We start from the raw sequence: 22,291 nt of genomic DNA on the forward strand, positions 1-22,291 counted from the left end.
TATGTTACTTTTTCTTCCTGATTTAATATGTTGATTACTAAGCAGAAAACTGCATACATCACACTCCTTTATTTATTTTTATATCTGCTCTCACAGCTAGACTCTGATAGCCTGATTATGATTATATCCCATTTTATCTTTTAGCAGTTCTTGTCTAATACATAATTTTAACTGTGTTGCGTTGATAGTAGCTGTGTTCATGGTCAAATAACCATGGATTTCTAGCAGTTTGCAGATTAATTACATGGAATTTATCGGAAAGCTTCTTTATTTGAGATAGATTTTGGTAATCAGGCCTATAATTTATGTTTCCTTGCTTTCCTCCCTGCTTTTTCTATGGGACTTTTCACTGTTTAGTCTAAATTTTAAGAGCACTCATAAAAATAGCTATGACCGGTCTTTTTTATTCTGTGTATGCTGCTTCCTTTTATTTCTCTCACAAGTCAAAGGTTTTCTAAAAATTACAGCTACAGCATACCATAGCCATAATGTAATGTACAATTCATTTGACTTGGTCAGCAAGATCAGTAGAACAGTAACACTTTTTTTGGCATCTGCTAGTTGAATATGAGTGTACATCTGTGTCTGCTTTATGTCCTTGTTACTGAAGATCCTGTCATCATCATTGAGATCCTTTAGAGACACCATAAATGGGTCCAGACCCAGCAATTTGGGTTAATACTATTTTCCTTCATTGTGAAATAAGAATTAGGGCAGGAAGTTATGAAAGAGGCTTTAGCTTGGTGTCAGAGGAATATATGGTAAAAATGGTATACTGTTAGTCATTACTCTTCATCACCTGAACGATTAATCTTACTAGGCTCCCCAGAGGTCAGGAGAAGTGAAATAAGATGCAAATAGTCAAATGACCCATTAATTATAGGAGCTTGGGGAGCTTTTAGCAGAGAATCAGGATTCTAAAAAGAGGTACTGAAATCCTCAAATTGGGCACAAGGACTGGAATTGGGGCAAATCTCACTCTTTTAAGAGCAGACAAAGGGGCAAAGTAACTGAGAAAAAGGGTCTCTGAAAGGTGAGGTTCCAGAACCAGTAAAAGGCCAGTCTGAGGGTCCACAGGCACAGAACTTGGGTAGTTAGGCAGCTACAAGGAGAATATTTTCGTCTTGAGAACAAAGGAGGTGCCCATGATTCTGGGCTAGAAAAGACATTGTCCACGCCACTATGAAAGGGCCAGGTAGAGACTTGAAAAGATGCTCAGGCTAGGCCTGGAAGAAGAAACTGGAACTGACGGGAGTGACAACAAGTACAGCACATGTAAATCTGTACCAGAATAATTACCGCCTAAATAATGGGTTTTCACTTCTGCAATACTGTATTGTTAGGGAGCTTTCTAGTAAGAACCTTTGGACAATGGATGTTCATTTAATACCATGAATATTGTGCCTCTCCTATCACTCTTTTAATTTTTCTTATTAAAAATACCTACTCAAATGAATTTTTCTTTATGCCATTTACTCAGATGACATCTATCAAGAAGGAGCTTTTAAAAAGTTAATTACTGTGAATACACTGCTGTGCTAGAGAGTCTACTCATTTTTCTCACTTTTCTTTTTGTTTTCTTCCCCCACCCCCTGCTCCCACCACCACTCTGAATTGGGGTTCTTGATTATTTAGAAAAGATTCCTTAAATCAAAGTTTTCTCTTTTCCATACTTTCCATTTTGATTGTTAATACACCCCCACCCTCCCAAAAAAAATTACCTGTCTTCCAACAGATTAAGACTTTAGGTCTTTGTCAGACTAACAGTTTCAGGTAGATGTCCCCTTAATCCTCCAAAGCCTACCTGGGCCTTCCACAGCCATGATGCCTTCCCCTGGCTGCCCTGTCCCTGTAGGGAGAAGTATTCAAAAAGCCACTCAGCATGTGCTGCCTTGTATTATCACAGATGTGTGTGTATTCCTGAAAGTGCCTCCTGGTTCATGGCATACAGAGCTGCCTTTACACGTAGCATTGTGATGGTGCTCGTCCTGGGCTTGTCCTCAGGTTCCTAATGCTTTCATTGTTTATCATTGTCTCCTTTCCTTCCTCCCACTCTCTGCAGCTGATTTTGTACTCTCTATGATCTGCATTTTTCTGTATCTTGTCTGTTTGCCCAAGGTAGCCTTCTTTAAGACAAGGATAATGTCTTCACTACTGCCTGTTCCCTATTACCCCCAGCAAGAGATTGCAGTAAACAGTGCAGGTGGCAGAGGCCAAGTGGAATGACTGACAGCATGTACACTCTCCAGTACCAAAGCACCAATAGGAACAAGACAGTGGAAAACTATGAGAGGTAGGGCAGTGCAGAGCGAGAAATTCAGACTCTGGAGTTCAGTTTTTGCAGCTGAATCCTGGCTTTCCAACTTCTGTCTAGTGTGACTTGAGCAAGCAATTTAACCTCCCTACAAGTCTCATTTTCTTCATCTGTAGAATGGGGATAATATTAGAGCCTCCCTCACAATAGGGTTGTTCTGAGGATTAATAAAAAACAATCCATACAAAAAGTCCTTATCATACTGCCTGGCACAATACATGTCAGTTCTCATTAGAAGTAGGATGGTGAGTACTAAAAGAGTAGGTTTTAGATGTTCTCACCACAAAAAAATGATAAGTATGTAAGGTAACAGATATGCTAATTAGCTTGATTTAGCCATTCCACAATATCTAGATATATAAAAACATCATGTTATAGGCCTTAAATATAGTTTTAATTTTCATTTAAAAAATCAAATAAAATAATTAAAAATAAAAGTGCTACTTGCTTGCAATACTGGAAAAAAAAAAGTAAGACAGTGAGACAACACAGATGAGCACATCAGTCACAATGAGCTGACCTAAAGTAGGGGTCAGCTGGGGGAAGAATAGCACAAATCACATTGGAATGAAAGATATGACTACATAATGTTTATTGCGATCTATTTTAAGGCTTTTCATGGATCTTTTCAGCTATGCACATGGTTAATCATAATGATTGTCATTTTAGGTCAGAGTTTCTCAGCCTTAGCATTGTTGACATTTTGGTTAATTCTTTGTTGTAGGGGCTGTCCTGTACACTGTAGGATGTTTAGCAGCATCCCTGATCTCTACCTACTAAATACCAGGAATAACACAGTACCTCCAGCTCAGTTGTGACAACTACTGAATGTCTCCAGACAACTACTGAATGTCTCCAGACATTGCAGAGAAATTGAGTCTAGTTGAGAAGTCACTATTTTAGGGCATAATTTTTGGGTAGACTGTTAGATTCTTTGTATTCGTTGTCTCTGGCCTGTATAACTCTTCTTAATTATCTGCTACTCAAATGTATTTGGGATCAGCCACTGTCTTCCATTTCTCTTTTGCTCACAGATCTACTCCACAGCTCTTCTCCCTTCCTGGAAGAGAATGATGCTGTGAATGTCCAATATCCAATGAAATGCCGGCATATCAAAATGGATGCTAATAGCTGACCTCACTGATGCTCTGCTCATCTTACTCCTGCTCTTCATATTTTGGATGTGAATGTGTACTTTGTCTGCTGGGTTTAGATACTCATAGACTTGGTCTACTTAGGCAGCAGTCCCCAACCTTTTGGCACCAGAGACCAGTTTTGTCAGACAGTTTTTCCATGGACGTGGGAGAGGGTGGTGCTGGTGGATGGTTTTGGGATGAAACCGTCCCACTCAGATCATCAGGCATTAGATTCTCATAAGGAGCATGCAACCTAGATCCCTCACCTGCGCAGTTCACAATAGGGTTCACACTCCTATGAGAACCTAATGCTGCTGCTGATCTAACAGGAGGCAGAGTTCAGGCAGTAATGCTGCCTCATCCTGCTGCTCACCTCCTGCTATGTGACCCAGTAATAGGCCTCAGACTGGTACTGGTCTTCGGCCCTGGGGTTGGGGACTCCTGTACTTGGGGACTCAAAGTCTGGGTGGGTTGACTGGGTTAGTACACTGTATATACTATTCCTGGGCTTGGTTTCCATAGTCAAAAATGTCAGGAAGACTATTAAGGATATTTTATAATTTTTTTTGAGCTCTTCAGAAGAAAATACAAAGCAGCAGATTGAAAGATACCCTAGTTGTCTGAGAAATAGGCCATTTGGGGTTTCCATATTGTTGGATAATTAATTTTTCAGTCTATTTTGTGTACTTTTAACTCTAAATTTCAATTATGGATCTTTAGATTAAATTAGTATTCCTAAATATTTGACACATATTTCAAAATGTATGTATTTAAAGGTATACTAGGAACAGTCTTCCTCTTACCACATCGTTCATCTCCCCAACTGTAACCACTGATACTAGTTTCTCTTATGTACTTGTAGAGTTTCTTTATGAGTAAATAAGCAAATATAAATAAAGATTCTTATGCTCTCCCCTTTTTACACAAAAGTAGCTTACAAACACTGTTCCTCAGCATCTTGTTTTTTGCAGCCAAACATTTCTTGGAGATCTTTCCATTGGATCAGTGTTCTTAAGCAGGGGCAGGAAAAGGGAATAAAAATAAACATGATTGCTAAATACATCTTTACAGCATCATGCTAAAGAAATTAAACTTTGTAGGATCTATTTTTAATGGAATTAATATGTAGGAGGTATGGGAGACATATACTTTTGCTGTTTTGAAATTATTTAGATTGTAACAGTAAGATTGTTTGACTTATAACAACACCTTGAGTGTTGTATATCTGTCTTTATAATGTCTGTGTATATAGCACATGCATTTATTTTCTTAGTTGAAAAACTGAGGCCCAGGCAGATTAAATACCGTGCAAGGCTATCATTATGGTGGCCCTGGAACTGGAACTAGAGTGTGAGACTTGGCTTATAAAGAGAAGGAAACAAGCATATTGAAGGTCTACTGTGTGCCACTAGATCTCACTTAATACTTATAGCAACTTTATGAGCTAAGTATTATTATTCTCATTTTGCAGATGGAGGAGAAACCAAAAAACTAAAATTTAGAGAGGTTAAATAATTTTCCAAACAGTACAGGTAACAGACCAGAATAAAAATTCACTGGCTGCAAAGTCTGTGTTCTTTCTACCTAACAACCAGGCTACATGCTAGAAACCCCAGACAAAAAATGTTGACCTCAGAAGCATTTCCTCTTATCCTATACCATGTTTTTGCTGTTCATTGGTTCATTCCCATGCTTTCTGCTCCACCCACTTGGCTCCCTGACCCCTTCTACTGTTCTCCTCTTTGCTCACTCTGCTCCTCTGCCCACTCACCAGCTTCTTTGCTGTTCCTCAAACAGAACACGGCATGGTGTGCTTTTGTGCTCGCTGTCTCCCCAGGAACCGCTGGATTCCCCCTTACCTCATTAGTACCATCTGGCATACTATATTTTATGTATTTATTGATTACTGACTGTCTCTCCTACTAGAATGTAAACTTCATGCAGGTAATGGTGTGTGTGTATGTGCACACACATGCATCTAATTCAATGATTAGTCAATCATTGGTCTGTTTTATTCAATATTATATTTCTGGTAGGGAACAGCACCTGGTACTTAATTGGTATTCAATAAATATTTGAACAAATACTTCTTCTATTTTTGAAATAGGTGCCATATTTGAAAGCATGGGTATAACTAAGCAATAGACATATAGTAGGCCCTCCTCTCTATAGTCTAGGAATAACAGCTGGTTGAACAATTTTCATATGCCGTGTACCATGTTAGTCCTGGAAACAGTCATAGGAGGCAGGTATTACCGTCTTCTTATTTTACAAATAAGAACTGAGGCTCAAAAAAGTTAATTTGCCACAGGTCCTGGTGAGTAATTGGCAGAGCCAGAATGCCAGTGTAGTTTCTACTCCAAATCCTGTTTCTCACCCCATTACATACATCCACACTTCCTATCTCATATATCTCATGAGCCATCCTCTCCAGTGAATTTGTGTGCTGTAATATTCTGTCTGTCAAAGATCCCAAATCACCACCACTAGCAATTCAGTGTTGTGTCACAGTATTTCCTATAGGTTCATGGCTACTTTGAGCCTTGATCTTGAGACATTAGCAAATATTCTCTTAGTCATTATAATAATATAGCAAGTTTCGTCATTTGGCATAAATTCATAATTATTTTTGGATGGTTTAAAAAATTGTGACTTTGCCAGTAATAACATCTCATGTTCCCCAGAGGTGGTGGGTTTGTCATAAATACCATTTCCATAGAACATTTCAAGGAACCTAAAGTTCTTGGAAAATATTTTTAACAGGCAGCCATTTCTCTGACAGACTTCAAGGGCATAATACTATATATATATCCTTAGAAATATGTGTGTATGTATTTTATCTTATTAAGAATATTTATATTTTTTTTTATTGTTCACAATCCATTTATGCTTCAGTGATCCTTTTGTATTTCAGCAGATTAAAGAATCCAGGAATAGTTCTTTAGAAAATCATTCCAATGTAGCTGTTAAATTTTGTTTTTAACCTCCATTAGTCCCTTTTTTCTCTTCCTAGGTCACAGGTTATTTTCATTCAGATATTGCACATGGGTATTTTGGAAGATTTAGTATGATTCCTTCTCTTAACCCCTACTCTTCGTTGGGCTGCTTTTCTTTCCTTTATTCTCTCCTTTGTAAAAAGCATATATCCTTTTCCAGAACTTATTCTGAGCAAAAAGTTAAAACTTTTTTAAGCTTCTGTTTTTTTGTTTTTTTTTTTAAAGGCTTTCCTTTTTTATGTGGCTTTCTTACCTTGTTGTTCAGTTCACCATATTTAATAAAAAGCCAAAGCAGGAGCCAGTCACATACCAGAATGGATAAGTTCACTGGTTTTCACCTCCTTGTAGTCTGGCTGCCTACACAGAGGCAGTGGCTAAAGTGGTATGCTTGGGAAACCAAACGTTTCCTAACTTGTTAGTGAGAAATTCAAACTTCAGAAATTTAGAAACCACAACAACAGATGCCTATGTTTTACTGTGACTACTGAAGTCACACAGTTTGCCATAGAAACAGGATAGATAGCAGCCTGAAGAGTATAAAATGTGAAACATTTTGATCCTTAGAGGACTTTTTTGGGTCCTCCATTTTAACGGTCATAAATCAGTAAATAAGGAGCATGGAAAATAGGGAAATTTAATACATTTAAGAGTACTTAGAGGTTCAGGCAGTTAGAGGATAAGGGTTAATGTGTGGCTTGGCTTCCTGCTGAGTAAACAATTAGATCATGAGCCACAGTGAGCATCCTACTTCTACCTTTACCCACTCTTCCTAGTTCCTGAGGATGATTGGTTTATATCTCTTCCATGATTTTTGGAAAGTGAGAGTTTGGGCCATATGCTATCTGTAATTACAGACAGGTGGAAAAGTTTTATTCTGTAATCTGCTGGAACATGAATGACCATTTTTCTTGTGGTCTGTGTTTTGCTTGTCCTCTTGCATGCTTTGTACAAATTAAAATTATTTTGGTTATCTGAGCCTTGTTTAATTTTCCCTTGACTGTAAGTCCAGAGCATTTGGGTTATGTTTTCCTTTTCAGCAACTTCTGAATACTGAGAAGAGAGAAAATGCATAAACAGTCTGATCATACTTCCTTTCCTGTAAGTTGGGTTCTTTTAAGATGAACATGTTCTAGAGGATATTAAGCTTGCATAGCAAGGAGTAATTCCATCAAAATATGACAGTGGTCAACAGCGTATCTGCTAGAGGTGAGAGCAGTGACTATACCCCACTTCTCTTGGCCCTGGGTCTGCTGCTTATACTGTCCCTGAGCAGGAGTTTCACCCTTTTAGTTTATCTATGTGAGAAATGTTCTGTTTGTGGCAGTTAAAGAAATGGCTATAGTATACTTCATGTATGTGCTATTTGAATACCATCCATTTTTGCCCTGACCATATCTTACCTTGTGATTTGAATTTTAAGAGAAGGCAAACTATCTCAGGTTTCAGTAGCTGAAAAAAGGGTTTTTGAAAAAAGCTCTGGCTTCACTATTCATCGCTTTTTAAAGTTTACTAATTCACAGCTAAAAACAAAGAAAGCAGAACCCCAGGTATTAAACAATTGAAAAGCCACATATCTGATGGACAGGAAATCTTGGACCAAAATCTGCTGGTGACTTAACTATCTGACCTTACCTCATCTGCTTGTCACCTTAGCTGCAACATGGGAACAGCAGTGCAATTTTGTGTCTAAGGTCTACAAAGCCTTTGGCAATCTTCAAATCTCAGTTCCACAAAATAAATACTCCCAACAACCTTTAGAGTCCTTTCCTCCCTTCTTTCCTATATAACACTGTATACAAATTCACATGTCAAGAAATTTTATGGCTCATCAAGTCTCAATGGTTCAAAAGAATGGAAAACCGTAATTGGAATTCCATGGGATTCAGATTTATTTGAGTCTGTTGTAGTTCACAAGTTGTAAGTATGCTGTAAAAGCAAATAAGTACTTAAAATGTTATACTAAATTCAAAGTACAATTAAACTGAAAAATTAACACCTAGGCAAAAAGTATTTAGACTGTTAATTTCAAAAGAGACTATTGTTTATGGCTAGGATCTGATATAAGCCATTTAGCCCAAGTTGTAAAGATTTGTCTTACAGATTTGTTTTTTGTGGGTGCATGGTAAAACAGGGAGATTCCAAACTAGCTTTTAAGCCTTATTGCAGTCACCAGCTCTCTTTGGTCCTTTACCTGCTCAGGAAGTTGTTTCTTACTTCAGATGAGTAAGACATTCTTAGGAAAGTTCTTGTGGGTTTCTCACAGGAGGGACTGCCTTGTAGCAAGGAAATCAAGGTAAAGGGTAACCTCTCTTTACAGAGTGGCCAAGGTTAGGCACGCTAGAGACAGATCTTCAACAAGCTTAATCCTTTACTCCACTTCACAGCTGGGTGTCTGAGAACAGGAATTCTTCATGACTGCATCCTACAAAGGACCTCCTCTTTGGCCTGAGACAGCCCCCTATATGTCAGCCCGGCAGCACCAGATGATGAAGGGGCATCATCCCTATGGATAGACTAGCATAACCAGAAGAGTAACAGTATCTGCTATGGGTCTGGCACTGTGCCAACTGCTTCATCACATTTGAAGCTTAAGCTTCAGGTTAAGAAGGGATGTTACCTTAAGCTGCCTTCGTTTCTGCATAAGTCCAGGTTGTTCTGAAGGCCAAATAATGGGTTTTTTAACTTACAGTTTGGGTGTTCTGATCTTGGCACAAGCCTTATTTGTCTTTTAACCTCAGGTTCTCCTTTCATAGTAGACTTCTGAAGAATAAGTCTGCCATCTTTTTTGGAATGCTGCATTCAGTCATCTCCATTTACATTTCAGTTCCCATCTTTTCCATGAATGTTTCTTAACTTGTCTAACCCTGGCTGATTTTCCTTTTCTAAGTCCCCACAGCCCTTACAGCTTTATTACCTAAATATTCTATATTATTTTGTACTACCTTCTAATTTGTTTTAGTATATTACTTTTGCCATTAAGCCAACTGTAAGCTCCTTAAAGGAATGATACCTCTGTATCCCTCATATGAGTTGAACTCTGTACATACTTGACCAAATGATTGAGAGGTAAAAAGAACCACTTCCTAGGGGAGTATAACCATCCCTTGGGCTGAGTGGTAAAGTTCTCAGAATTACTTGTTATTAGAATGGAAGAAGGACAAGTAGAGTTTTGTTCCTCTTGTTATTGTCACTTCTGGAAGGAGAACCATTTAGTGAAGAGAAGAATTCACTTGGAGACAAATTTAATTAAAGTCCAGATGGGGGAAATTGGCCAGAGAATCTTAACTTTGCCTGTGATTCTTTGCATCTGTGTTCAGCCTAATGAATTTTATTGAACTGTAAAAAGAATTTTATGGGGCAGAATTTGGGGGGAGATTAGTGGAGCCCCAAATCACTTGACAAAGTTACTCTCACTTTTATTTGAAAGCCTCAAGAATAATACGCGACTTCAAACATAATGTATTTTAATAATATGAGTGTTTGAAAAGTAGATAATCTTCCTTTTAGCAGCAGTGGATTCATTTTCACAAAATTCCACAGAGTAATTCACTTCTTCTGCCATTCCCAATTAACAGACTAACAAGTTAAGACTAAGGGACTTCCACAGTATCTCACTGAATGGGTGTTTGTCTTTAGCAAGAAACCAGCAACTTTCTCATGTTCTCCCTAGGCTCCTAGACCAAGCAGCTCCTTCCTTTTCTTCAAATTTAACAGGCAGACACTTAGGTCTTGCGAGCCCAAATGTGATGTTTTACATTCCACTTATGATCTCTGCTCAGAGATTTGTTTTTGTTTTGATTCACATAAAAACGAATTTTAAAAGAGAGAAAAACATATTTCACCTTTAAACTTTTGTTCCAGGACTGGTGGGCCATGAGACACAATAAATCTGGCAGATTTGCTTCCGTCAGGGCAGCCCATCTTAGAGGACTGACCTCATCCTTGAGGCTGCTTTAGATACAGTGATTTGGAGCTCTCACAGGCCAAAGTGCTACAGCTATGTTCATCTTTTCTCCATTTACATGTGGACACTTTCTCTCAAATTACCCTCATTTTCTTTAGCTAATTTGTCTCTGTAGTGATATAATCAGTAGCTTGTATTTTTATATTTTCTCTACTTGATCAGAGTTCCCATGAGGGTTATTGCTCATTATTCAATCTTTATTGAGTACTGAGAAATACTTGGGGTGGATGACATTGTTCCCTTTTTTGTAGTTTGTAGAAACCAAGGGAACAGGAGGCTCACCCAGTAAATGGATGGCAGAGCTAAGAAGAGTAGAACTCTGATTTATCGACCCATTATTCTTACTCTTTTAGTCTCACCGTTGAGACACTAACATTTATCCCTGTCAATTCAGTGTCACTATTCAGCAAGGTTGGCCATTGACTATATTCTGTTGAAGTTTTTATAAGCACTCTCCCACATTGTTTATCTTTACTTAGTTTTTATGTGTAGCTGATCTCTCCTACCTGCATTGCATTACCAGTCCATTAAAATAGAGCAGGGATGGGACCATAATTGAAGTTGTTGTCCAAGAGCTGCTAGTGATCTTAGTCCTTGTCATTAATGTGGTACCAGTCCATGCTAGTAGCTATAGCTGGGTTAGTGACACGGTATGGTGTGTGGTGAACTTAGTTGCTGGGCCTGTTGTCATGCCTTGTGCTTAGCTCAGTAAATGTTTGCTACTGCTGAGGAGAATTATAAGCCCTAGGCTAGCTTCACAGGTTGACACTGGAGTAATCTAACTTTGAAATTAAAGAAAAATCACTCTTCTGTAAAATCTGGGAGATACACTGAGTTACCTACAGAAACTTTGGAATTAAGTACATGCTTGGGAAAAGGCAGTCTGCTGCATGGCAAAGATAAGCCATTTGTGCGCCATAAGTGCATCTTCCAGGCCTTCACCTGAGGCACAGAGATTAGAGAAATTCAGAGGAGTCCACCCTTCATCAACCACTGCACTGTGTTCTTCCATATTTTGCTTGAAGGCCATTCCATGCCCCCAGGTGACTCACCTGGTACTCTTTCACCAGGTATACAAAGTCTCATTTTATTGGAGAGGGAGTTAAACTGAGGTAGATGAAGATGGGCAGAAAAGCATCTGACTTAGTCTGCCTATATAACATACACTGCCGTACAAAGCAGATTTCACTGCCTTGACCTAACCTGAGCCTAACTTGGTTTCTGGTTTTTCTGACTTAACCTGAGCCTAACTTGGTTTCTAGTTAAGTCACTGCCTTGACTTAACCGGATTTCTGTAAGTCACCTAACTGGTTTCTGTAAGTCACTTCCATATGGTTGCTTTAGTGGCTGAGATTTGTTTTCAGCTCCTAAACAAAATCTAGAAGAAGGGGCCCTCCACAGCCCACTGTTTGCAGAAACACTTTTTTTTTTTTTTGTATCAAATAAGCAGCTTCTAGGTTGTAATTTGTTTGTATATTTATCCAACACCTTTTTTGTCCCAGTAACACACCTACTAATTGTACCTGGGCACTTTCCTAGGCACTGGAGGTAAAGCTGGTTGTAAAACTGACCCTGAAGAAGTTTATAGTCCAAGAGACAGCTAATAAGCAAATAAATCATTAATGAGTAATTTAATGTCACATCACAGTGCACAGTTTGAAGGAAAATAAAGCAGGGTGAGTACCACCAGGAGCTGGTAGCCTTCATAGGTGACTTCCTCTGCAGTTTTAGGGGAGGCTGTTTTGAAGGCATTGAGTCACTTTGAATTTTGAAAGGGATTCTGCTAGCTGGGGTCATCTGAGGAGTGCAAAATGTTTAGCTGGAAGATACTAATAGAAGGTCATTTGTCAAGTTAGTGGTTCAGACCTAAATGTCTTTGACCACAGAGTACACAATCTTTCCAGGGCACCTCTCACCTTCCAAATAGAGAGTGGGATTTGCCAGCCGGAGGACCTTTAAATACACTTATTTTTTTATTTTCTCTTTCCTCCCTTTATCACCTCCCTTCTGTTGTTGTAGCCTGATTAAATTGTATTGATTTTCACAATGCTTCCTTATCCTTTGCTTTTTTATTGCTTATACTTAAGAACTTTGAACCTTTCTACTTTCTTTTTTTAATGGATTTTGTATCTAAATTAACACCTACAGTACTGAGGCTTTTTCTGGGGCTTCTGTTCTCCTCTCTTCCTAGCACTAATTAAGGAAAAACTACTGGTGAGCTGTAGCCCAAGAATGCAGGGGGCCCTGGCCCTACCTCTGCGTAGCTCTGTCTCTGGGGCAAGTCACACTGTGGACATCAGTTTCTTCTGTAAAGTGAGGCATTTGGATCAGATGACCTCCATTGCCCCTTCCAGCTGTAAAATTCTGCGGATATTCTGTACCAGGACTCTGTGTGTGTGTGTGTGTGTGTGTGTGACTCTGGGGCCTGGGGTATCCCATTTTCCATATAGTCAAGTACCTTATCAAGGTACTTCTCAAATTCATAGTTGAATGTTTGCTGTTCTGATGTAATGTATGCTTTCTTTTGCTGATAATAACTCCTTTAGGCTAGAATAAGTAGTTATCATAAACAGACACAAGGAGTTGAGGTATGTCTGCATCCTGTCTGTCCCAATCATACACTTACCTATCTACTCCTCTACTTACCTCCCTACTGCTCCCCCGCCTGCCCCCACAAACACATCATTCCCCAAGCTTGTTAAAAAAAATTCTATACTTAACAATTAATCATATTTTGGAGCCAGTAGAGCATAGAAATGTGAGGATGGTCAGACTGGAAAAAGAACACTGCTAATGTGTTCTCGTTCTTGGGCTCAGAATTAAAACTGCTGCCGTCCTATCTTAATCTGCTAAAGCATCTCAGAGAACAAGCATGAAGAGGGAGTGTTTCTCATATCTGAAAAAGAAACAAGGGACTTTCCTTGGTGAGCCTTCCCATCTTGCTTTGCCCAGCTTTCCCAGGCAGAGACGATGTTAGTGCAGATGAAGGTCAAGGAGAATCTCAACCCTTTTTTTTTTTTTTTAAAGGAGGGATGTGCAAAGGCTAAGTGTTGGTGATAATCTGCTAGGAATTAGTGTACCTAACAAAATGATTCAAAACATGAATGTCCCACCTCATTTTAAGTAGAAAATGACCAGCCATAGGAGGTTCTAAAAGTCATTGCAGCACACTTTAAGCATTAAGTGACTGGGTTGGTGGCTAGAAAATGCTGTGGTGATGACAGCAGCAACCACAGAAATACTGCTTTGAAGGTTTGTGATGCTGGCTGCATATGCAGTGTCTCTTCATCTTTAAATCCTTATTTAAATATAATTTACAAAAACTAAACAATTTAAATTGAAGCTGAATTCATAGTCAAATACAAATTAAATGGACCCTAAAATCATTTAAAATTAGTATGTCCAACAGATAAGGTAGGGTGTATTAGATTTTTCAAAGATGACAGGCTCTGTGAACAACAGATGGGGCCATTTCAGTTCTTAAAGCAGGTTGAGACCAATATTGCTTTACATCCATAATATCCAGTCTTTTATAAACAGTTCTCTTCTTGCCCCCCTTCCTTTTTCCTTTAAATAGGAGGGGCTGTATTTTTTTTTTCTATTCACCTTGTAAAATGTTCACTTTGCCCTGAAACACTAGACATGGACAGAACATGACCTAAGAAGAATTACTGGAATCTTATTCTTCCTCCTACATTTTCAGTTTTTTTTTCTTAAATCTCAAAATCCATTTATTACCAAAGGCACTTTTTTGGAGGGGAAATTACAGCAGAGAACCCTTAAACAAAATTTACAGCCTTTTGAGAAGGCAAATTAATGGGAACTGCAAGAGAACTGGAAAATTAAGTCAAGGCTTGATTTGTGTTTTCATACTGGCTGTTACTATAGTCTCCATCACAGCATTAGGAAAATAGCACAGAAATACCAGGGCTTAACAGTTAAGGTTAATCACCACAAAAGTGCAAATGAACTTACTAAGCATAAAATTATTATGTGCTTTACTTAGAAGTGTAGAAATTCACATTCATTCTATCAAAAACATTTTTCCATCATACAGATTGTCCCAAGGACTAAGAAATGCTCACCCAAAGAGCCCACTGTGAGATAGGTTATCCATGATAAGTCATACTTAGTTTTCAGTTTTAAAAGAGGCCTTAATATGTGATTGTTCTTTGAACCATGCTTTAAAGTTAATAAATGGGAAAAAGTGTGGAATATTAAAGAGTGTTATTTTTAAATTTTAAAAAATTGATGCTTGCCTGCTTTAAAAAAATAAAAGGCAGACACTGGCAAACACAGCTGTTAGAGTTTTGATGGAAGTTATGATTTTCAACAGTTGAGTTGTAGTTTATGGTACAGATGGTACTCTGGGTATAGCTGAAACAATAATTGATGGTTTCTGTTTGTCTCTTCCTCTATTAGATTCGGAAGAGCAGACTATCTTTTTTCCAGGGCAGGAATTTTTCAGTTTCCAATTACTGCTTATATCAGATAAACAACTCTTCCATTGCATATTCTGTACTTCTCCACAGTGACATGGGTGTTGGCCCCGCTCTTCTCATTATGGTAGGCTTCCCTAGGTTTGAAATAATAGTTTGTGGAAAATCCTACTTCTCAGTACTAACCTGCAGTTTATATAGCCTATCCTCAGGCCAAATAACATGTAATTTTTCTTTTAAAATATGAAAACCAAAGTCTTGCATTGCTCCAAACAAAATAAGCAAAAACAAAAAAACTCCTATGAGGCAAAAATGATAGGCACCAATGTCATATACTTTTAAAAACCCTCCAACAGAAATTATTAGAAATATATAGCTATAACCCACATTTTGAGGTATTTTTTAAATGCTGTGTTTCAATGATAAAATCTGGGATCTGACATTTTCTTCTGACAATTAAATATGAAAACATGAGTTTGTAACACACACATACACCTCAGTGGTTATAGTGCTCTGCTCCTCTGTTAAACTTTTACTGTACCTCCAAACAGTTATCTTATATGGTCATTTTAGTGCCAATTAAAATGCCAGCATTTTTAAATCTCAGAGTAAATATAAATGGCAGCCTATGAATTCTGAGTTTGAATTGTATATACTTATAAAACATAGAGAGTGTTTTAAAAGGGACAATTCTGTCACATAGTTGTTGAAGTTTTATTTTACAATATATGTTTAGACCAGATAAGGTTTGAATGATGAATCAATTTTTCTTCTCCTATTCCAGTGTTCTAGAGTTGACATAACCTTTTATTTTTAATTCCTACGTTGACTTTTAGTTGGAAAAAATGAAGTAAAATATTATGGAGATTTTTCTGCCAAGTGTTCAGTTATCATACTGTAAGAGTTCATTGGTAGCAATAGCCTCTTCAGGATTTAGATGTAACTAATTATGGTTTAAAATGCTACTGATTAATACAGTTACTCTATAAGTTTTACCTTTTAAATTGGCATTTTTTACATAATATACTACTATCCAAAATATTACTCTAGAAATGATAGCTGTAAGTGAGGTTTGTCATTTTTCCAATGCCTGGGCTTGAAGCAGAAACTTGGAACTCAAAACTGATAGTTACTTCCTTGTACAAATTGACATATGCTTTTACGACAAAATAGCGTTTGTACGATTTTTTGAAGCTTAAAAAGATTTTACTTTTTAAGTTAGATTCGTCTTAATTCCAAGATTTATTCCTAACAGTGTTTTTCTAGTCGTTTATATTAACATTTACAAAAAGAGGGGAAAACCTGGCACTAACAAATTTTCGCATTCTGCTCATGTAAGACAAGCGAGTTTAAGTCCGGAGGAGAGATAGGGTTGCTGCAGTACAATATAGTCTCCACCACCCTTTCCCCAAAGATTTCTCAATATGGGCAGGATTCAATGTGTAGCTCACTTGGAAAGCGTATGTAATACAGTCAGCTCCCACCTCTCAATTTAAAATTAAATCTCTAATCTGTTTTCTCCGCCAGAGAAAACTTTTACTTTCAAGTTTTGTGTGAGTTGGAAACGGTTTTGAACCTAGAATTCATTGGATGCGCTTTGCGAAACCTGTCTGCAGTTTGTGATGCTGAGACAGCTTTAACAGCCACCCACAGACTTGCTACCTGGCTGGCTGACAGCAGTGCCCCTTGGTGGAGCGGAGTTGCTCTCCCGGGCTTACCTGAGCTGCCTGTGCCGGGGCCGGGCTGGGGCCGGGCCGGGGCCGCTGTCGTGCCGCGCTGCGAGCCGGCTGTGCGCGCTCCGGGAGTCGCCCGAACAATGCGAGCGGGGCGCTGAGCGCGCCCGGCCTATGGGCGTTACGTCACTGTTCTGCCTTATAAGGCGCTCCGCGTGTGCGGCGCTGTCGGCGGGGGCGCCGGTGACCGCGAGACCCTCGGCCGCGGCGGCGGCGCAGCAACACACCCCGGCTCCCGCGGATGTTCTGGCCGTGTGAACGGACCGTGGTTCCCGGCTCCCAGCGGAGGGAATGAGCGGTGGGCCGGGGACGCCGGCGCCCTCCTGTCGGGCTAACCAAGTCATTGGGAGGGAGGGTCGATCCGCTTGTAACTTTTTCCGCCTCAGGGTCCCTAAAGCTGTTGTTGCCTCAGGGGCTTCAATCCACATCCTGTTATTCTTATGTAAACTTTTGTAAATTCATTATACTTTTGTTGTTGTTGCTGGGGGTAGGCGGGAGAGGGAAAGGAGAAGTCTGGGATTTTGTGGAGACATCTCTGGGGTTGATTTAGACTTCAAACCTTCTCTTTCCTCTTTGTAATGAGTAGGGGTCCTCAGAGGATACTGTTTTATTTCCTGATGATGTAACTACCAAACAATTCTTCAAGTGATGATGGAAAGGCCAGATGAAATCTTATTTTTTTCAGTGTTTTTCCTGAAAGAACCTCCTCTTTCGCCATTTCTGTGTTTTAACGAAAGCAGTTAAAACTATCATTTTTTGGCAGGGAAAAAATTTTTAAAGAAATTAAATGTTTTGTGCTGTACTTTCAAGACAATGTATAAAATTAGAACTTTAGAGCCAGTTTTAATGTTTGTTCTCTTCTACCGGCAAACAAAATAAAGCCAAAAATAACCGTGTGAAGAAAAAAGAAATTAGCCAAATGTGATTGAATTAAGAATATTATCCTCTAGTATAGGGTAGATTTACTTGTACAAATCCTACTTCTTGTGAATGAGAATTCACCTCTGAATTATAAGAGAAGCCCAACTATATGAATCTGCTAAATAAATTAGGGACGTGGCATTCTTATTTGCAAGCTTCAGATGAGTAATTTTAGTAGCTTGAGTCCTTTTAAAACCTCTTTTAAAATTACATTAAAATAGAATTGCTTCCTATTATGATGTACATATGTCTGTAGAATTATTGTTTCCATATGTTTTGTCAAACAGGAATGATGAAAATAGTCTGCTCGCTTCATTTTCTTAGTGTGGAGTGGAGAAAGGATGTTTGCAGAGTTGTTAGTGGAAATGGTGTGGAATAAAGATGCAGGGCACAACATTAAATGTATGTCCTCTTCGCTAAATTGGGAGTTCACTTTATCATTTTTCTAGATCACTCTAAGTACCTACTGAGAAACCTAAAGTAAACTCACTCTTGCTTTTCATATACAGTATACTATTTTAAGAGAAGTGAATTGCACATACTCTTCAGCCGAACTTAAAATTTAATATTTGATTTGTAATTGTGTAGTAACATTTTGGATGTTGAGTTTGTTAGTTTTGTTAGTTTTAACTCTTCTGCCCTATACTTGTGAATTACATTGTAAACTTCTTAGTCTCCTGTGCTTACCTCATACTTATTAAACATCCTTTTTGAGATTTTTATGCTACATTTTTTATTACAAATGAGATTAAATGACTTTTATGAAAGTTGTATGATGCATAAATGCCTGAATCTCAGCCCCAAACTGATAGCATACTTTTACCCCAAAGCTAACAGTTTTGTAGCTTGTTTTGCATCTTTTTCCCTCTGATAGGCAAATAAGTTTACTAACATTTAACACTACCATTTGTTTCTTTCTCACATATCCATACTCAAGTTTTGCATTTATTTTCACTCTTTTGACTTGCTGGTTCCCATGAAATATGTTAGTATTATTTCCTCCTTTTCTTTAGCTCTATTCTGAAGAATAGAGAAAAGAGGATTAGGGCTTCTACTCCTTGTATGCCCTTGTCTGGTACACTACTTGCCTGGTTACATTACTAATGTGTTACTCCTGAAACATCAGTCTCTTGACCCAACTATGACTCAGCTTTCCAAGTGAGGTCATAGTTATGTGACCACTGCCTTCAGGAACCAATATTAATAGCCCTCATTTGTTGAGCTTTCAGATCATACCTACCACAATACTTAGTGCTCTACAAGCATTTCATCATTTAATCTTCACAACACATTTTGATGTGATATGATCCATACTTTTCAGATAAAGACATTTAGAACGCTAAAGTGGCTTGACCAAGGTCACACCGCTACTAAAGTAATGATACAGGGATTTAAAGCAATGTTTACATATATAGCCTTCTACATATATAGTCTTACATATATAGCCTTCTTCTACATAGTCTTTTCTTCTCTTAATAGTTTGCTCAGAATCGCTCAGAGGTGTATTTGGTGAAGGAGTGTTCAGATTTAACTGAGAAGTTTCTCTTTATTTTCTAGACTGAATCTTGAACTGGGAAAGCCAAGACTCATCCTCTTTTTTGTGGATTTGTGGATTTACTGACAGTTTTCTGGAAGGTGGCAGCAACGTATCTTGTTCTAGTAAAATTAGAATATCATCACCATTTCAGTTCAAACAAAAGTCAAGGGTTTTGAGGGAGCAGGACCTTTAACTGATACAAGAGTACCCTGGGTGGTGTATTGCAAACTCCAACCAGCTGTTGGCATTGTGCGCCATTGGCCACATAAGTAGATGAGTAGAGTTTTATTTCCTTCCTTCTTTCAACCAAAATTCTTTCTGAGATGTAATTTTCATTCTCTTGGTTTCTGAAATTTTCTTCATTTGTGAAATTCTCTTGGTTTCATTTGTGAAAGTAGTAGAGTTGTGATCACTGTGCCTCAAAATTGGCTGAGAGTTTTACTTCCTAACCTTGTTCTGTCCAATGACTGTGTGACTTTCTTTTCACTTTATAATCAGGAATTTCCTACAAATAAGCATACCTAGACATCAAGGTCCTTTCTACAATTAGTAATCTGAGTTTATGATCTAAATCAGCACTAGCTTTAAGTTGTTATTTAGAAATGATACAAAGAGATTTTTCTACCAAGTTCATTGCTTTCTAATGCGGGAGAAGGGGTTTGTAGGTAACAAGGCAAGAAACAAGGAGATATTAACTAGATTTAGCCATATTATATTATGTCAAAAACAGCTTAATATCACCAGTTTCCCTGATTCAAGCTAATTGTCAGGAGGCCATGACAATGACCACATTAACAGGTGTTATTAGTGAAGTCAGTTGCTACTGACCATAATTACAACATCATCATTATTTAACTTTTAAAAAATACCATTAATGTACTGCTAATCACATCAAGCCAGTTCCTCTTTTTGAAGTAACTGCTCTTATTTTCTTTCATGTCTTCTCTCCCTACCTTTGTTTCTTCTTTTGACTGGTCAAGTCTTTCAGTCATCCAAATAAAGTAAGTGCCAAAGAAGCAGTAATTAATGGGATGTTTCTTGCAGCTACCCAAAATTTTCACTGCTGGTCCTTTGATCAGTTAAGCAGTGGTACGCTCTGCTCCGTAGGAGCTCTGCTTGGGGCTGTGAGATGGTAATGCTAACTTTGTATATGACATTGTTTGCTTCTTTGCCTCTGTGAGATAGTATATATGGAAACACTGTCATGTACAAAGAAAAACAGCAAGACCTGTATGAGACCTGGTCTTATGGACCTGGTCCTGTATAAGAAGCTGAACAGAGTGGGAACAGACCCAGGATTGCATAGGGAAGGTGTATAGCTTCATGGTCCTGCATTGCTTCAGACTACAGTTGGATTGGCCAGAATATGAGCTTTCGGTGTTTATTCCACCCCACGCTACCTTCTACCACCTTACCCACAGCCTTCTTGCAAAGCAGCTTTGCCACTGAGCACTGGATAACTTTGCCATGGATCCAATCCTGTGCTTGTCCCTTCTCCTCTGCTGCTACACAACTTAGGACGAAGGCTGAAGGGACCTGTAGGCAACTGTGAATGTGGAGCCAAAGGGGATGTCTGTGGTAAAAGCACCTTCTCTCCATGCCCTAGACAATCATTTTTCTAATCAACCTCATTTCTTCACTCTTCTTTCACTCTTCTTTCATTTCTTTGGGTGCCACCTGTCTGGCTCTGTACATGGAGATACCCACATGAAATATATCACATCTCCGCACTTAAACTGTACTTTAAGAGCCTTTAACCAGCAGACCTTAATATACATACAAACTGCAGTAACTGAATATACATATGAACTGCAGGTCTATATATATAGACCCTCTTTACTTTTATCTGTAGCCTGAATCTCTGGTCCCAGGCCTATATATAGTCCGCAAAGTTTCCAGAAGGCTTCCAATTATTCTGCTCATACTTCAGCTGACTATGACTCTAGAACAGTGACATACGTACCTTGAGAACTGATTACAGTAGTAGTGTCCATGTGATGCTAGGGAATGGGAAGTCCTTTGTTATTAAAACATTAAAATGATGATATTTTGTGGTTTTAAAATTAATTTAAAATTTTTTTATTTTAAAATTAATAGGCACACTTCATAATTTGGAAAATGCATAAAAGTAAAAAATTTTACATGTAGTCCTACCACATGAATACTGCCAACTATTAACAATTCAGTGTACTGTGTTTCTTTTAGTCTTTTTCTAAGCATTTGTAAAGCATCATTTTCATGGTGTGGATGCACCCCGTATGTGTATGTATATGTGTGTGTATATATTATGTTTCTTTTTGCCTTTATTATATATTTCTGAATCATGTTAGTGGCTTTTCTGTAGACATTGGGTTATTTAAAAGCACATATTTACATATTCTCCTTAGCATTGGTGGTCACAAAGCCAACCACTGCCTGTTGGCCCCCTAACATTGCCACGGTCTTGTTCCTCATCAAACAAAGCAAGGAAGTCTATTTAATAAGGAATCATCTGTTGGCAAGAAACTTCCTACCGTTGGTTTACAGGGGATGCCGTGAGTTGGCTATGGACTCTAGTGAGCATACTAGTAGGTGAGTAGAATGACTTAGAGAGAGTGAAGAATTGATAATGTGATGCCACCATAAGATTATTAAATGGGAAGCAGGAAAAGTCTGTTACTTAGGTCCAGTCCATTTGCTTATTTATTCCTACAAACATTTTGTGTTTCCTTGGTAACTAATAATAGTTTTGAGAAAATGTTGAACTCACAAGTATTACTGCAGAAGTGAAAAAAAAACCCTCAAATCACAGAAATTAGAGACGGAAAAGACCTCTTAGGTCATCTTCCCTGTCCCTTGCCAGTACAGATTGTTCTCAGTGCTTTGTTCAGTCCATTTTTTAAAGGGACCTTGTCATATAATTTATAGCCCATCTCTCTTTTTTTTTTTTTTTTTGAGATACAGTCTCACTCTGTTGCCCAGATTGGAGTGCGGTAGTGCAATCTCGGCTCACTGCACCTCCGACTCCTGGGTTCAAACAATTCTCCTGCCTCAGCCTCCCTAGTAGCTGGGATTATACATGTGTGCTACCAAGCCTGGCTAATTTTTGTATTTTTAGTAAAGACGGGGTTTCACCACGTTGGCCAGGCTGGTCTCAAACTCCTGACTTCAGGTGATCTGCCCGCCTCGGCCTTCCAAAGTGCTGGGATTATAGGCATGAGCCACTGGGCCTGACCCATTTCTTTTTTAAGTAATACATTTTTAAAGCAACC

General features: G+C 38.5%; 2 protein-coding genes across 6 annotated transcripts in view; one reads left to right on the top strand and one right to left on the bottom strand.

Annotated features, from left to right (window-relative positions):
• CMSS1 (cms1 ribosomal small subunit homolog) overlaps positions 1 to 22,291 on the top strand; it is a 368,700-nt gene that overhangs the window by 42,217 nt on the left and 304,192 nt on the right. The window contains exon 1 of one of the 2 annotated variants that reach the window (XM_055259953.2): positions 16,774 to 16,880. The exons of the other annotated variant lie outside the window; for it this stretch is intronic. Coding sequence (XP_055115928.2) covers positions 16,874 to 16,880 — 7 coding nt within the window. The 5' untranslated portion in view covers positions 16,774 to 16,873. Of the gene's footprint in view, positions 1 to 16,773; positions 16,881 to 22,291 lie in introns of those variants that run through there. 2 annotated transcript variants of the gene reach the window in all.
• The window catches only part of FILIP1L (filamin A interacting protein 1 like), a 104,288-nt gene that overhangs the window by 30,223 nt on the left and 51,774 nt on the right, over positions 1 to 22,291 (bottom strand). Inside the window, exon 1 of one of the 4 annotated variants that reach the window (XM_055259943.2) lies at positions 16,568 to 16,860. The exons of the other annotated variants lie outside the window; for them this stretch is intronic. The gene's annotated coding sequence lies outside the window, so the exon portion shown is untranslated. Of the gene's footprint in view, positions 1 to 16,567; positions 16,861 to 22,291 lie in introns of those variants that run through there. 4 annotated transcript variants of the gene reach the window in all.

The sequence above is a fragment of the Symphalangus syndactylus genome, chromosome 21, assembly GCF_028878055.3.
Source record: "Symphalangus syndactylus isolate Jambi chromosome 21, NHGRI_mSymSyn1-v2.1_pri, whole genome shotgun sequence".
NCBI classification, from domain to species: Eukaryota; Metazoa; Chordata; class Mammalia; order Primates; family Hylobatidae; genus Symphalangus; species Symphalangus syndactylus.